This window comes from Cetorhinus maximus, chromosome 5 (genome assembly GCF_964194155.1).
Source record: "Cetorhinus maximus chromosome 5, sCetMax3.hap1.1, whole genome shotgun sequence".
Classification (NCBI taxonomy): Eukaryota; Metazoa; Chordata; class Chondrichthyes; order Lamniformes; family Cetorhinidae; genus Cetorhinus; species Cetorhinus maximus.
Genome location: NC_135883.1, coordinates 170,939,350 through 170,955,816, shown reverse-complemented (window position 1 = coordinate 170,955,816; position 16,467 = coordinate 170,939,350). Strand labels below are relative to the sequence as shown.

Below are 16,467 nucleotides of genomic sequence, written 5' to 3'. Positions count from 1 at the left end.
CTTTGCTGATCAAGAATAGACTGGTGGGGCAGTAATTGGCCAGTTTGGCCTTGTCCTGCTTTTTGTGTACAGGACATACCTGGGCAATTTTCCACATTGCTGGATAGATGTCAGTGTTGTAGTTGTACTGGAACAGCTTGGCTAGGGCAGCCGCTAGTTCTGGAGCACAAGTCTTCAGTAGTATTTCCAGAATGTTGTCAGGACCCATAGACTTTACAGTATCCAGTACCTTCAGGAGTGCAGCGAAGGTTTACCGGACTGATTCCTGGGATGGCGTGACTGAAATATGAGGAGAGATTGAGTCGGTTAGGATTATATTTGCTGGAGTTCAGAAGAATGAGGAGGGATCTCATAGAAACCTATAAAATTCTAACAGGACTAGACAGGGTAGATGCAGGAAGAATGTCCCCGATGGTGGGGGAGTCCAGAACCAGGGGTCACAGTCTGAGGATACGGGGTAGACCATTTAGGACTGAGATGAGGAGAAATTTCTTTACCCAGAGTGGTGAGCCTGTGGAATTCACTACCACAGAAAGTAGTTGAAGCCAAAACATTGTATGTTTTCAAGAAGGAGTTAGATATAGCTCTTGGGGCGAAAAGGATCAAAGGACATGGGGAGAAAGTGGGATCAGGCTATTGAGTTGGATGATCAGCTATGATCATAATGAATGGTGGAGCAGGCTCGAAGGGCCGAATGGCCTACTCCTGCTCCTATTTTCTATGTTTCTATGTTTCTTGATATCATGTGGAGTGAATTGAATTAGCAAAAGACTAGCATCTGTGACGCTGGGGACCTCCAGAGGTGACCGAGATGGACGATTCACTTGGCACATCTAGCTGAAGATGTTTGAAAACATTTCAGCCTTCTCTTTTGCACTGATGTGTTGGGCTCCCCCATTATTAAAGATGGGGATATTTGTGGAACCTCCTCTTCCAGTGAGTTGTTTAATTGTTCATCAACATTCAGGACTGGATGTGACAGGACTGCAGAGCTTAGATCTGATCCGTTGGTTGTGGGATCGCTTGGCTGTGTCAATTACCTCCTGCTTCCACTGTTTGGCATGCAGGAAGGAAGTCCTGTGTTGTAGCTTCACCAGGTTGACACCTCATTTTAGATATGCCTGTTTATGCTCCTGGCATAATGCCCTCCTGCATTCTTCATTGAACCAGGATTGATCCCCAGCTTGATGGCAATGGTAGAGTGGGGGATATGCCAGGTCATTAGGTTACAGATAGTGTTTGCATACAAACCTGTTGCTGCAGATGGCCCATAGTGCTTCATGGATGCCCAGTTTTAAGCCGCTAGATATGTTCAAATTTTGTAGTATTTGGGATGGTGGTAGTGTCGCCCAACACGATGGAGGGTATCCTCAATGTGAAGGGGATTAGTTATGGGACTGGAAGCAAAGAATAACGATAAATGAGGAATTGTGATTTTGACAAAGATATAGAGAATAGTGTACCTAGAGTGGAATCGTCCCAGATTTGCCCTAAGTGTGGTAACGGGAAAGGAAAACGATGTTTTACCTGCCGCTCGCAATGGGGGCTTTTCACTCTGTATTGTCCCAAACCCACCGCATTAATCATGCATTCCTGGGAAACACACTGTTTCTATGGTGGGCAGGCTCTCATTCACCCACCATACCACCACCTTATTGCTTCATCATGACAGGTGCCATATTTAAAGTGCAACCACTCGCATACATCTCAGTGCTCCAGACTAGGACTGCTGTACAGAAGACAGGATGGCCACGAAAGGCAATAAGATTGTTGCCCCCACCATGGTTTAGTGACGTGTCCCTTGAGCGCCTTTTGGATGCGTAGAGGCCTGTCCTCTACCCCCGCTCTGGCCGCAGGAGGGGCAGCGGCATCATCAATCCAGCATAGGAGGCAGTAGCAGTGGTCATCAACGCCAATGCCCTGGAAAAGAGGAAAGCCACCCATGAATGATCTCCTCTGTTCCGCCAGGGTAAGCCATTTTTCTCATCACTCTCAACTAACACACTCACAAACCCATCACACATCCACAGGGCCGTCATTCGCTACCAGTTCAAGGAACATCACCATTCACTCTCTCACACACACCTTCATTGTCCTCATCCCGTCCATGGGTCCACTCACCACCCACATATGCCAGGCATACTTATCATCTGCCCTGGCAGTTGTCCCGCTTACACTCTCCCCATCTCTATTCATGCAGGACAAGCTGGGGCACAACAACAGGAGAAGGTTGCTTACCGGTCGAGGAATGCCTGACATCTAGCTCCTCATGGACTTCTAAAATAGAGCCATTCAGCTGGCTGTCAAGGATCTGGAGTGTTCCTGTGTTAATGGTGAGGTTGGCGGTGCGGTACCAAGTGAGGATCCAGCAGTGCACCCTAGGGCGGAATTTTCTGAGCCCACTAGTGGCGGGTGTGATAGGTGGCATGCACGGAAAATATGGCGCGACCTGCTTCACGATGGCGAGAAGGCATGTCCTGATCATCCACTCATCCTGCCGATGGCAGGCCACATTTCCCACCATGGGTTGGTGGGGAGCTAATTCTAATACATCAACATATAATTAAAAGGCCATCCTGCCAGGCTCTTGGAACCCTGCCGCATCATCCATCTACGTCAGCGGGTAGGCACACTGATGTTTTCACAACAGTACACAGGCGATGTGCTGCTTTCACTTTGGGGGAACTGAGGTGAGTGAGCAGCAGCGTTCTCCATAGCTCGCCTGTTGTTTACTGGCCTCAGGGTCATCAGGAGTGCGGGGGCAACTGATGCCTGGCCTCGGAGGTGACTCCTGCGGGGCTGGGGTGTCTGGAGGCAAGTGCTAGCCAGCCTCAGAGGCGACTGCTGAGTGGGTGCGGTGTCCAGGGGCAGGTGCTGGCCAGCCTCGAAGGCCATTGCTGAGGAGGGGGGTGTGGGGGGGTGTCCGGGGGCAAGTACTGGCCAGCCTCAGAGGCGACCGTTGTCGGTGGGAGTGGGTGTCAAGTGCTCGCTGGCCATGCATGCTGCGCACAGGCAATTAGGTGGGGGTCAGGGTAAGTGAGGGAAGTGGCCACGCATTAAGGACACCTGTATAAACTGACCATGCCTCTGCAACTGAGACAGATCAGGCACAGCCACAGTGATATTATTGAGGTTGGGCTCCTAGCCTGCCACCCTTGCAAACAATGCAGTGGCACCAAAGGGCCACCAAGCACTACATATTTTAGCCCCCCAACCTGCCCCCCACTCTCCCTGCACAAATTTCGAGTTTACCACCACTTTATTGGAGCGCGGAGCAGTTGGACTGCACACGTTGTACAATCTCCTCGCCAGTGTTGGCCATGTAGCAGTCACTGCTAATAACGCTCACAGCCCCTTGCAATCTCAGCATCCCGGTTTGGACCACTGTCCCTCATGTCACAGGTTGACAGGGCAGCCATGCAGCACACTCATCTTGGGCCATCTGAGGGGTGACAAGCACTCTCCGGGAAGCATTAAGGGGCGGTCACACAAGGCCAGGAAAGGTGCTAAGTACAGCCATGATAACTGTGTCTCTTCTCTCTTTCGTGCTGCAGGAGGTCCACATCAGGATCATGGATCCTGGTGACCTAGCTGTATGCCTGATGGCCTACAGAGATTGTCGAAGACTGAAGAGTGAGCGACTGAGGATCCTGGCTGTGCAAAGGCAGGAGCAGCAACCTCATGAAGAAGGGGCTGGAGGGGCTCCCACACATGTTACCCAAGAGCGATAGTGAGCCATGGCTGGTCGGCACCTAGCGACACCCAGAGCCTACAGACATCGGCTGCCGTTCCTGCAATGACTGAGAACCAGTGTCACTGACGACTGCACATGTCTAGGGACCTTGTGGCTTACATCTGGCACTTACTGCAGGACTTGGCACCAAGGGGACATGGAGGGCATCCACTGCCAGTGGCTGTGAAAGTGACCGCAATGCTCAATTTCTATGCCAGTGGCTCCTTTCAGGGCTCCACAGGTGACCTCTGTCCACAATCCACCACCCACAAATGCATCCATGAGGTCACGGATGCCATCTTCTCCATGGCACACAACTTTGTGCATTTTGCCCAGGACCGCGACAGCCAGGATGCAAGGGCCATTGGATTCGCCCTGATCTCGGGATTCCCACAGGTGCAGGGTGTAATTGACTGTACTCATGTGGCACTCAGGTTTCCGTTGCTACACTCAGTGGACTTCATCAGCCGCAAGGACTTCCACTCACTGAACGTGCAGCTGGTGTGTGACCACCAGAAACGCATACTGCTGGTGTGCGCATGATTTCCAGGGAGTGTGCGCGATGCCTACATCCTGAGCTGCTTGCAGATCCCTGCAGTCTTCCAGGTCCAGAGATGCTGCAGGGTTGACTACTTGGGGACAAGGGCTACCCGCAGAGGCCATGGTTGATGACACCCGTGTGGCGGCCTCAGACTGCAGCAGAGCGACGCTATAATTAGGCTGATGTAGCAGCTCGCAACTTGGTGGAGTAGATGATCAGGATGCTGAAGATATGGCTCTGGTGTCTGGACCGGTCTGGTGGAGCCCTGCAATACAGTCCGCAGAGGGTGCCACGCATCGTCGTCGTCTGCTGCACCCTTTACAACCTGGCACTCCAATGGGGAGACAAGCTGGCTGAGGAGGAGATGGAGGAACTGGAGGTCTGCTCAGATGAGGATGTCGCTGACAGGGATGAGGGTGAGGGGGTCCTCAGTGGTGATAATAACAGGGATGAGGCTCTTGTACTGGCTGGACGAGGCAGGCGCGCTTGGGAGGCCATCACAGCTGCCAGATTTGTGGAGAATGATGACATGCAATGAGATGTCCCCATAGATCCTCACCTCGCAGTTGTGAATGTTTGACTCTCGCCTGGCGTATGGCAGTGCCAATGCCATCTGTGAGAATGCTCCTGTCATGGAGATGCAGTGGAGACCCTAATAGTTGTTCGATCACAGGAGGATGGTGACAACGTGCAGTGAGGACACTCCATAGATCTTCACATAGCCCCTGAGAATGTCTGACTCCTGTCTGGCTGAGGGCAGCTCGCTTGCGCTCCATGATCACGGCCATCTCAGAGACATTGCCATGCAACTTTAGATGCATCTGATGCTGTGTCTGCCTTCAGCACCTCAGCCCTTCAGGAGCTGATGCACAGTATCACTGGTCGCAGGTGCTGGTGTGATGGGGGCCAGCCCCACATTAAATGTGCTGAGAGCACACAGAGAAAATGAGAGAACTCTGTGGCGCCTGTCGACTACATTCTGGTAGGAATGACCAGCACTGCAGAGGTGCAGGCATCAGTAATGTTTCCAAGGAGTGTGAGGCTGGACCATCACTGTGGTCTAAAGGCTGCACAGAGCACAGGGAAGGGGATCTGGACTGAGACACCTGCCTTTTATCTTGTGCAGAAAGGTTTCATATCTGAGTGACAAGTACATTGCTCATCTGAACAAGGAGCCATAGGCAAGGAGACTTTCTTAGGAGTTTTTTGACAATAGTGAACAGTATGTACCAGTGATCAACACCCATGGCCAGGCTGTACAACTACTTTTACCTAACTTTCCGAACCCTGCCGCTATGTCTTGGTGCTTCCCAGACATCCACAGCAGATGTGGGGGCAGTCTGCTGACTGTGATCCCCTGTCTGCAATGGCTTTGGCGGGCGTCCTCTGGAGGGCTGGGACTTGTTGGGCCCCGGCCTGCTTTCATGGTCCCACTGTGTGGCAGTGGCCCCCTCCTCAGCCTGTGAAGCTGGAACAGCGAAGGTAACAGGAAGAGGGGAATCAGATATGCCAGTCACTCTCAGAGTCACCTGGGTGGATGGCCCCGGAGTGTGCACCTGCTGATATCCTCGCTATGGGTGCCCGGGGGCCCATGGCTGACTCCGTGAGTGGAAGGGGTAGCTGGAGTGAGATTGAGCTGTCCAGCATTCCTCTCGTGTACAAACCGCTGGAGACCAACTATGGCATCAGCGATCGAGTTCAGCCCACGCAGCAGTGTAGGAGTGACGTCCCGAGCAAGGTCTCCATGGCGGCCACCGTCCTGCCAGTGTTGGCCTCAGTACGTTGCAATGCCGGTGCCATCACCCCAGCCTGAAGATGGACGGACTCCTGCATCGTGCCTTACAATCTGAGGAGTGCAGCGGACATCTCTTCCTGATGTTTCATAGCTTGTCCTTGCAGCTTCAGCAACTGTGACATGACTGAGTTCAGAGGCTCGTCACCTGACTCGGACTCAGCAACGTTCTGGCCTCCAGCAGTCCTCCGAGTGCCAGGGACCTGGGAAGTCCCTCCCTGCACCTGCTGTGAGTCAGAAAGTGTGATTGCTCACCAGATTGTGATCCCGAGGCTACTCTAAAGCTAGGTCCCACCGAGGTGTGTGTCTCTGCGCTGGTGGAGGGTGTGGGTGAGTGCTGTGGCGGGACTTCAGGGATGGTTCCTCCAGATTCCACTTCAGAGGTTTCTTCAGGGCTAGATTGGAGGCCCTAGGTCATGGACTCTGTCAGCTGTTTGGCAGATGTGCTTGTGAAAGCAAGGGGAGATAATTAGTGTATGGAAGTGGCCTGTGAAAGAGGACACATCACTCACGGCATGGTTGTCTGATGGATGTTACGCTGCTTGATCCTCACTTGGTAGAGCAGCACCGACCTCACCATCAGCACAGGACCGGTCCCGGTCATTGCTGGCCAGCTGGTTGGCTCTGTTTTCGAATTCTGTCAGAACTATGATCTCCAGCATCCCTCCACCTACCTGCGACATTTCCCTCCTGTTGTGTGCCAGTTTGCCCTGCATGGATAGAAACGGGGAGAGTGTATCAGGACGCCTGCCGGGCCAGATGGTAAGTATGCCTGTCCTGTGTGGGTGGTGAGTGGTCCCATGGACGGGATGAGGACAATGAAGATGTGTGTGAAAGAGTGAATGGTGATATCCCTTGCACTGGCAGTGAGTGAGGGCCCTGTGGATGTGTGATGGGTTTGTGAGTGAGAGTTGAGAGTGATGAAAAGAGTGACTTACCCTGACGGAATGGAGGAGATCATTCCTCCTTTAGTGGCACTGGGTGGCTGTCCTCTTCTGCAGTGCGTTTGCACTGACCACCACTGCCACTGCCTCTCAAGCCGGGTTGGTGACTTGGCTGCCCGTCCTGTGGCCAGCGCAGGGTTAGAGCACATCCTGGCAGGCCTCTATAGCATCCAGCTGTTGCTCGAGGGACCCGTCATTGAAGCGGGGGGCTGCAGTCTTTTTTCCTTTGCTGGCCATGTCTCCCAGGTAGTGGTGGTGAGCTGGTGGCGATGAGCGCTTTGCTGGCAGCTACCTCTTAAAGATGGCAGCTGACATGATGCAACAGTGGGGTGATGGCGGGTGGGCGAATGAGAGCCTGCCTGCCATGGAAATGGCATCTTTCGCGGGAGTGAATAAATAATGAGGTGGGCTCGGGGTGATACGGCGTGGATATGGCGTGAAAACCCGCCATTTTTGTCTGCATATAGGACTCCATTTTACCCGCCTGCTGCTGCACTTAGTGCGATTCTGGGGAAATTCCGCCCCCAGTTTTGCTGACGATACAATACTAGGTGGGAATGAAGGCTTTGAGGAGACAGAAAGAGGCTGCAAAGTGATAAAGACAGGCTAAGTGAGTGGTGGCAGATGGAGTATAATGTGGGGAAGTGTGAGACTATTTCCTTTGGCAATGCAGCAATCCATGTGGAGACTGATAACTTTTAAGAAGTGATATGGATCTCCCAGAGACTGATGCAAAGAATCATACAAGATTTCATGTCTGAAGCCTTTTACTGTAATACACAAAGAAAAACCAACTTCAACCAAACATCACTTAGTAGGCAACTAATATATTAAACTTCTTAACACAACTGCAAACCCCAGATCACACATATCCATTAAACGACACTCTCAGCAGTGATATAGTGTGGTATATTATGTCCCAAGCTCCTCCTAGCTTCAGCAGTACTCATCTGCCCCACTGGGGTGAATGTTCCAATCCCCTTTTAGGAAAAGTCCCTTCACTCAGTCTTCTGTGCGTAATCGGATGGACTTCCAGTAGCAAGCACCCTCTGGCGACTCCTTGGTCTTTAATTCTCCAAAAGTCTTGTCTCTTCAAACAGGGAATCTGTCCTCACCAGCACCCTGCTTAGTGGTAAACCTAAATACAGTCCTTTTCTTCTGCTTGGCATAGCAACAACTGTTTTTGGTCTTCTTCCCCAAATCTCTTTGTCTGACTGAGTCTGTGAGTCCGTGTCCGAGTGTTAAATTCTGCATCTTACTTTCAATACGTTTTGACCTGGGCCCCTATCCCCTGACAACTGGGTCACATGATCTGACCTTTGATAATTAGCATCCCCCAGTCTAGGACATTCTGACTTATTTTAAATTAAAAGAGTCAGTTTAAAACATAACCATTTTATCAAGTTTCACATTTGTATCAGAATATTTTTAAAAGTTGAGAAATTTGTAGATGCTGTTGTTCAAACTGAGTTGAGGGTGCTTGTACAAGGTGCACAGAAAGTTAGCATGCAAGTACATCAAGCAATTAGGAAGGCAATGGCCTGTTGGCCTTTATTGCAAGTGGATTGGCGCACCAAAATAAAGAAGTCCTGCTGAAATTGTATAGGGCTTTGGTGAGACCACAGCTAGATTATTTTGAGCTGTTTTGGTCTCTGTATTTTAGGAAGGATATTGCATTAGAAGCAGGACCATGAAGGTTCACCAGATTGGTTCCTGTTACCGGAAGGTTATTGTGAGAAACTGAAAAAATTGGGACTATGCTCTCTGGAGTTTAGAAGAATGAGAGGTGATCTCATTGAAACATACAAGATTCTGAAGAAACTTGATAGAGTAGACACTGAAAGTTTGTTTCCCCTGGCTGGGGAGTCTAGAATAAGGACTCACAATCTCAGTTCAAGGTATTGATCATTTAGGATTGAAATGAGATGAAAAAAGGCTGTGAATCTTTGGAATTCTCTGACCCAGAGGACTCTGATGCTCCATTGTTGAATATATTTCAGTCTGAAAACTGCAGATTTTTGGTGTCTCAGGGAATCAAGTAATATGGTGAGCAGGCAGGAGAACGGAGTTGAGGCCAAAGATCAGCCATGAACATTTGAATGGTGAAGCAGTCTTGAGGCCCTGGCTGCTCTTGCTCTTTGTTCTTATGTAGAGATGCTTTCATGAACTTTCTTGTGATTTTTATTTACAGGTGCTGGCACAAAGTAATCAAGTGAGAAAAGAGGCTGAAGATTCAGGTCCACTCACTGAACTGGAACACTGGAAATGCATGTCTGCTAAGTTCAATTCCATCATAGAACAGCTTAAAGGACAACATTGCAAGGGAGTGATCAATGTGTTAAACACAAGTCACTCAAAAATGTTAACGGTAAGATTAACAAGAATGTAAATATGAGGATGTTTATAATCATAATAATTTTTAGTTTTGTAAATATTTTATCCACATTTGGCATGATAGTTAACCAACAATTTTTGCAAGGGGAACTGTATGTCTTTCTGATTGATTATTATAAATTCAGGGTCTGCAAAAATAACTTCAGGTTCAGTGTCATCCCTTACTCCTATTAGTTGATCCTAATTTGTATTTCCGCATACAATTTATACAGCATTATAACCTAGAGATTGTATTCAATGGCAGTACCATCGCTGAATCCCCCACTATCAACATTTTAAAAAATTCATTTGTGGGATGAGGGCTTTGCTGGCTGGACTTTTAGATTGGGGGAGAGTAGATTTTAGTAAAATAAGGCAGGATCTGGCCAAGGTAGACTGGGAACAGCTACTTGTGGGGAAATCTACAGAGGAGCAGCGGGGGGCGTTCAAAAAGGAAATGGGGGGGGCGGGGGGTACAGGCTCAACATGTTCCCTCTAGGGTGTTAGGAAGGAGTAACAAGCCCAGAGAACCATGGATGACAAGAGATATTCAGGATATGATGAGAAGGAAAAGAGAGGCTTTTAGCAGATAAAAGGGAAGGAAATCAGCGGAGGCATTAGTGGAGTACAAAAAGTGCAGGGTGGAGCTTAAGAAAGCAATTAGGAGAGCAAAGAGGGGATATGAGAAAGCTCTGGCTGGTAAAAGTAGGGAAAATCCCAAGATATTCTATAAGTATATCAATGGGAAGAGGATAACCAGGGAAAGAGTAGGGCCCATAAGGGACCAAGGGGGCAATCTATGGGTGGGGAGGAGGACATCAGTAGAGTGTTGAATGAATACTTCTCATCCATCTTCACCAAAGAGAATGAGGATGAAGGTATCGAACTCGGGGAGAGAGACTGCGAGGTTCTGGAGCATATTCATATAGAGAGTGACAAGGTATTGGAGTTGTTGGCAGGCTTAAAAGTGGACAAGTCTCCAGGTCCGGATGATTTGTGTCCCAGACTGCAGAGGGAGGCAAGGGAGGAGGTCGCAGGGGCTCTGACCCAAATTTTAATTCCTCTCTGGCCACGGGGGAGGTGCCAGAGGACTGGAGAACAGCTAATGTGGTTCCGCTATTTAAGAAGGGTTGTAGAGATAAGCCAGGGAACTACAGGCCAGTGAGTCTCACGTCAGTGGTAGGGAAACTATTGGAGAAAATTCTGAAGGAGAGAATCTATCTCCACTTGGAGAGGCAAGGTTTGATCAGGAATAGTCGGCATGGCTTTGTCAGAGGGAGGTCTTGCCTAACAAATTTGATTGAATTTTTTGAGGAGGTGATCAGGCGTGTAGATGAGGGTAGTGCAATTTATGTAGTTTATGTGGATTTCAGCAAAGCCTTTGACAAGGTCCCACATGGGAGACTTATAAAGAAGGTAAATGCACATGGGACACAGGGTAATTTGATAAGGTGGGTTCAAAATTGGCTTAGTTGTAGGAGACAGAGGGTGATGTTTGAGGCCTCTGGGTCTATACTCGATGGAGTTTAGAAGGATGAGGGGGGATCTGATTGAAACTTACAGAATACTGAAAGGCCTGGAGAGAGTGGACGAGGGGAAGATGTTTCCATTAGTAGGAGAGACTAGGACCCGAGGGCACAGCCTCAGAGTAAAGGGAAGACATTTTAGAACAGAGATGAGGAGAAACTTCTTTAGCCAGAGAGTGGTGAATCTATGGAATTCATTGCCACAGAAGACTGTGGAGGCCAGGTCATTGAGTGTATTTAAGACCGAGATAGATAGGTTCTTGATTGGTAAGGGGATCAAAGGTTACGGGGAGAAGGCGGGAGAATGGGGCTGAGAAACTTATCAGCCATGATTGAATGGCGGAGCAGACTTGATGGGCCGAATGGCCTAATTTCTGCTCCTATGTCTTATGACAGAAGGCTGCTTTAGTGACTAGAAGCCAGTGTCCAGTGGCATACCACAGGGATTGTGCTCGGTCCCCTATTATTCATCATTTATATAAATGACATAGATGACTATGTGTGGGATAGGATTAGTAAGGTTGCGGATGACACAAAGATTGGCCGGGTTCTTAACAGTGAGATTGAGTGTCTTGGGCTACAGGAAGATATAGACAGGGTGGTCACGTGGGCAGATAAGTGGCAGATGGAATTTAACCCTAAAAAGTGTGAGGTGATACACTTTGGAAGGAGTAATTGGACAAGGAAGTATTCAATGAACGGCAGGACACTAGGAAGTTCTGAGGATCAAAGGGACTTTGGCGTGTGTGTCCATGGATCTCTGAAGACAGAGGGGCATGTTAGTGGGGTGGTGCAAAAGGCATATGGAACACTTGCCTTTATCAATCGAGGCAAAGATTACAAAAGTAGGGAGGTCATGTTGGAGTTGTGTCGAGCCTTGGTGAGGCCACAGCTGGAGTACTGTGTGCAGTTCTGGTCGACACATTATAGGAAGGATGTGATTACACTGGAGGGGGTGCAGAGGAGATTCACCAGGATGTTGCCTGGGATTAAACATTTAAATTATGAAGAGAGGTTGGATAGACTTGAGTTGTTTTCGATGGAGCAGAGAAGACTGAGGGGCGAACTGATCGAGGTTTACAAGATTATGAGGGGCATGGACAGGGTGGATAGGGAGCAGCTGTTCCCCTTAGTTGAAGGGTCAGTCACAAGGGGACATAAGTTCAAGGTGAGGGACAGGAGGTTTAGGGGGGATGTGAGGAAAAACATTTTTACCCAGAGGGTGGCGACGGTCTGGAATGGCTGCCTGGGAGGGTGGTGGAGGCGGGTTGCCTCACATCCTTTAAAAAGTACCTGGATGAGCACACTTGGCACGTCATAACATTCAAGGCTATGGGCCAAGTGCTGGTAAATGGCATTAGGTAGGTAGGTCAGGCGTTTCTCATGTGTCAGTGCAGACTCGATCGGCTGAAGGGCCTCTTCTGCACTGTGTGATTCTGTGACTTATTGCCCATCCCTAATTGCCTCAGAGAAAGCTGTGGTGAGCTGCCTTCTTGAACCGCTGCATTCTATGTGGTGTAGGTATACCCACAGCACTGTTAGGAAGGACATTCGAGGATTTTGACCCAGCGACAGTGAAGGAACAGTGATATATTTCCAAGTCAGGTAGGCGAGTGACTTGGAGGGGAACTTCCAGATGGTGGTGTTTCCATCTATGTGCTGCCCTTGTCCTTCTAGTTGGTAGTGGTCTTGAGTTTGGCAGGTACTGTCGCAGGAACCTTGGTGAATTCCTGCAGTGCTCTTGTAGATGGTGTTACCGTTGAGCAGAAACTGAACTGCACCAACCATATAAAAACTGTGGCTACAGGAGCAGGTCAGAGGTTCGGAATTCTGTGGCGTGTAGCTCACCTCCTGACTCCCTAAATCTTATCCACCATCTTCAAGGCACAAGTCAGGAGTGGATGAAATACCTTCCACTTGCCTAGATGAGTGCAGCTCCAACAACACTAAACACCATCCAGGACAAAGCAGCTTACTTGATTGGCCCCATCCAACACTTCTAACATTCATTAACTCTACCACTGATGCACAGTGGCAGCAGTGTGTACCATGTGCAAAATGCACTGCAGGCACTCACGAAAACTTGTTAGAAAGTACCTTCCAAACCTGTGACATCTACCACTTCGAAGGACAAGGGCAGGAGATGCATGTTTCCCTTCAATCTTCAAGTTCCTCTCCAAGCCATACATCATCCTTACTTAGAACTGTATCACCGTTCCTTCATTATCGCTGAACCAAACCCCTGGAACTCCCTTCCTAACAGCACCATGGGTGTCTGTACACCACATGATTTGCAGCGGTTCAACAAGGCATCACACAATCACCTTTTCATGGACAATTATGGATGGGCAATAAATGCTGGTCCAGCCAGCGGTGCCAACATCCCATGAACAAATAAAAAAAACCTAGGGTTTGTAAGAATGTATACTCTTTGATATAAGAACTGGATACAATAGACAGAAGCATTAAACATTCTGGTTGTAGGAACATATCTTTTATTTATCTTTATTTCTGTGGGACTGTGATTTGAAAAATTGGACTGTGGCTTTAAAAACTACCATGGCTGCAGTTGAAAGACCTATTGACTGGAACAGGATGTGGAATATACAACGTTGCTATCTCCTGGAACAGAGTGTGCTAGGTTGGACAAAATGGTGCCGGAATGGGGTCCTAAACTAAGTTAAACTGCCTAGCAACAACATTTTAATTGGCTCCTGATCAGGTGACCAAGGTTTTATGTGATAGCAGTGAGCAGAGAGATCCGAGCCTGCAAAGAGAACACACCTAAAACCTCTCTCTCCTGTATGTGTACAAGATTCCAGTAAATCTACAAGGCTAGCTAGCTGCCTTTTTCTTCAAGATAAAAGCAAAATACTGCGGATGCTGGAAATCTGAAACAAAGAAGAGTGTGAAGAAGAGTCATACGGACTCGAAACTTTAACTCCGACTTTCTCTCCACAGATGCTGTTAGACCTGTTGAGTTTTTTTCCAGCATTTTCTGTTTTTGTGGCTTTTTCTTCATATCTCTGTAACCTGCTCTCTCTCTGAAGAAGCCCCTGTAAAAAGGAAAAGGGGAAAGTTATCAGTAGAGACATTCAAAAGCAAGTTTTCAACCAGTGAACTACAGACTGAAATTGCTGGAAGACCATCTCGTGTTATTAACAACGAACTGCAAGGAATTTGGAAAGACATCAATCAAAATCAACCCATCTAATCTCGTACTCTGAATTCGTGCTATTGAACTGTTTTATCTCACCCTTAAAATCCATGTTTTGTATGCCTTATGTGTGTGTATGTTTGTGTATAGCGGTTAAGAAGGGGTAGAGTTTAAATTATAGAGTTAAAAGTTAGCAGTTCATATTTTTTCTTTTGCCACTGTTTAAGGACAATTTGTTTAATAGACAGTTATTTACATGTTAAGTTTACAAATCTGGTGCTCAGATTCTGTTACCCTAAATTAAGCAGTTAGGTAGAATTGGGCAATTTGGTGGTCTCATCAAACTTCTCATTCGTCGCGGCTCAATGGGGCTTGATATTACAGCGCACTATCCCTTGTGAGTCGTGACAAAGTTTGGGAGCTCAAGTCTGGGATATTTTGGAACATAAGACAACAGTGATTTGGGTGTAGATTTAGTAAGTAATAAAGCTAAAAGAAAACACCAGGTTTGTACTATCAAAATAAGATTGCACTGGAAACTGCTAAAGCTTTCCTGTAAGCGGAAGAGATGTTCCTGACAATTTTACAAGGGATCTCAAAAGTTGGGTTAATTGAATTGGCAAGTAAATTAAGAAAAGCTAGGAAGGTAGAGATAATCAAAGAGATAGCACAGCATTTAAAACTGGAATGAATACCTGAGAGATCAAGTTCTCCAAGGGGTGATTCATTGAAATGGGCTCAAATTCAGTTGCAAATGAAAAAATTGGAACTAGAGGCAGCAGAAGAAGAAAAGGAAAGAAAAAGGGCATTCCAAAGGGAACAGGTAGAAATGTAAATGCAAAAACTTGATTTCTAAAGGGAACAGGCAGAAAGGCTGGAGAGAGAAAGAAAACAGGAAAGGGAGTTAGAGATGGTGAGGATAGAAGACAAGTAAAGAGAATGGAATACCTGCCTAAAATGCTGGCAGTTAAAAAAGAGACACCAGTAGGTGAGGCAGGACTGATCTCCAGATCAGAACCCAGTGGGTAGATGTTTAAATTCGTACAAGCTCTTCCAATATTTGAAGAAAGAGATGTTGAAGCATTCTTTATTTCATTTGAGAAGATAGCTACACAGATGAATTGGCCAAAGGAAAACTGGACATTGCCCATGCAGAGCAAATTGATAGGTAGAGCACAGGAAATGTATGCCTCACTGTCAGAGGAGGTTTCTAGGGATTATGATGTGGTGAAAAAGGTCATTTGGAGTGCATATGAGTTGGTCCCTGAAGCATATCAACCAAAGTTTTGTAATTTAAGGAAACAGTCTGGACAAACTTACATTGATTTTGAAAGACTTAAACAAAGTAGTTTTGACAGGTGGATATGAGCATTAGGAGTTGAAACTACCTATGAAGTTCTCAGAGGGATTATTCTCTTGAAAGAGTTTAAACACTCCCTACATTCTGTAATAAGAACCCATATGGAAGACTAAAGGATTGCAACTACCAGACAGGCAGCAGTAATGGCTGGTGATTATGAGCTGATCCATAAAATCAAACCTTTTTTCCATCACCCCCATAAATTCGAAAAGGATAGAAAGTGGGGGAGTGAAAGGAATGCAAATAGCCAGGGTGAAGAATGGACAGCTGGGAATACTTTGAGATCTCCTCCCCAGATCAGAAAGGAAGGTACTGAGGGTGGAGGTGAAACTCGAAGGCCAAAGTGTTACCACTGTAATAAAGTGGGAAACATGCATTCAGAACGCTGGAAGTTGCAAGGAAAGCCAATGGGACTTATTGGAGTTCATAAGAGTGAGTCCAAAAGGGGAACTCAAAAAGAAAATGCCACGGACCAAATTGTAGCTTTAACTATGAATAAGGGTCTGGATGTAAACACTGCTGTGAATGCAGGTGAAGTGAATAAGGTAGGTGAGAGATATAAAGGGTTTTTGCCTAAAGAGAAGATAACCCCTTTTTCATCAAATGATGCAGCTAAACCCATAACTATATTAAGGGACACAGGAGCTATCAAACTCTTGCTGGAGAAGGACCTGGTTTTCTCTCTAGAGAGTTCAATGAAAGCTAAAGTATTAGTAAAGTGGAAATGTGGAGAGTATATCCTGGTTCCATTATACAAAGTGCAATTGGAATGCGATTTGTCGTCTGGATCGGTGGTTGTAGGAGTGGTTAAGAAATTATCCGTGGATAGAGTGGATCTATCTACTCCTGGGGAAAGAATTGGCAAGAATGAAGGTTATAGCTTCGCCCATAATCACAAAGTCCAGAAGAGGCTAAAGAGACAGAGCAGTTACAAGAACAAGTTCCTGGTATTTTTCCATCATGTGTGGTGACCAGAACAATGGCTAAACAAAGCCTATCACCAGGGGTCAACATAATACCACGAGCAGATGTTGGAGGAGC

At 47.4% G+C, this 16,467-nt stretch overlaps 1 protein-coding gene across 1 annotated transcript in view; it reads left to right on the top strand.

The window, feature by feature from the left end:
- Window positions 1-16,467, top strand: part of LOC144681152 (dynein axonemal heavy chain 8-like) — a 1,929,890-nt gene that overhangs the window by 127,362 nt on the left and 1,786,061 nt on the right. Inside the window, exon 7 of the mRNA XM_078542879.1 lies at window positions 9,202-9,378. Coding sequence (XP_078399005.1) covers window positions 9,202-9,378 — 177 coding nt within the window. The remainder of the gene's footprint in view (window positions 1-9,201; window positions 9,379-16,467) is intronic.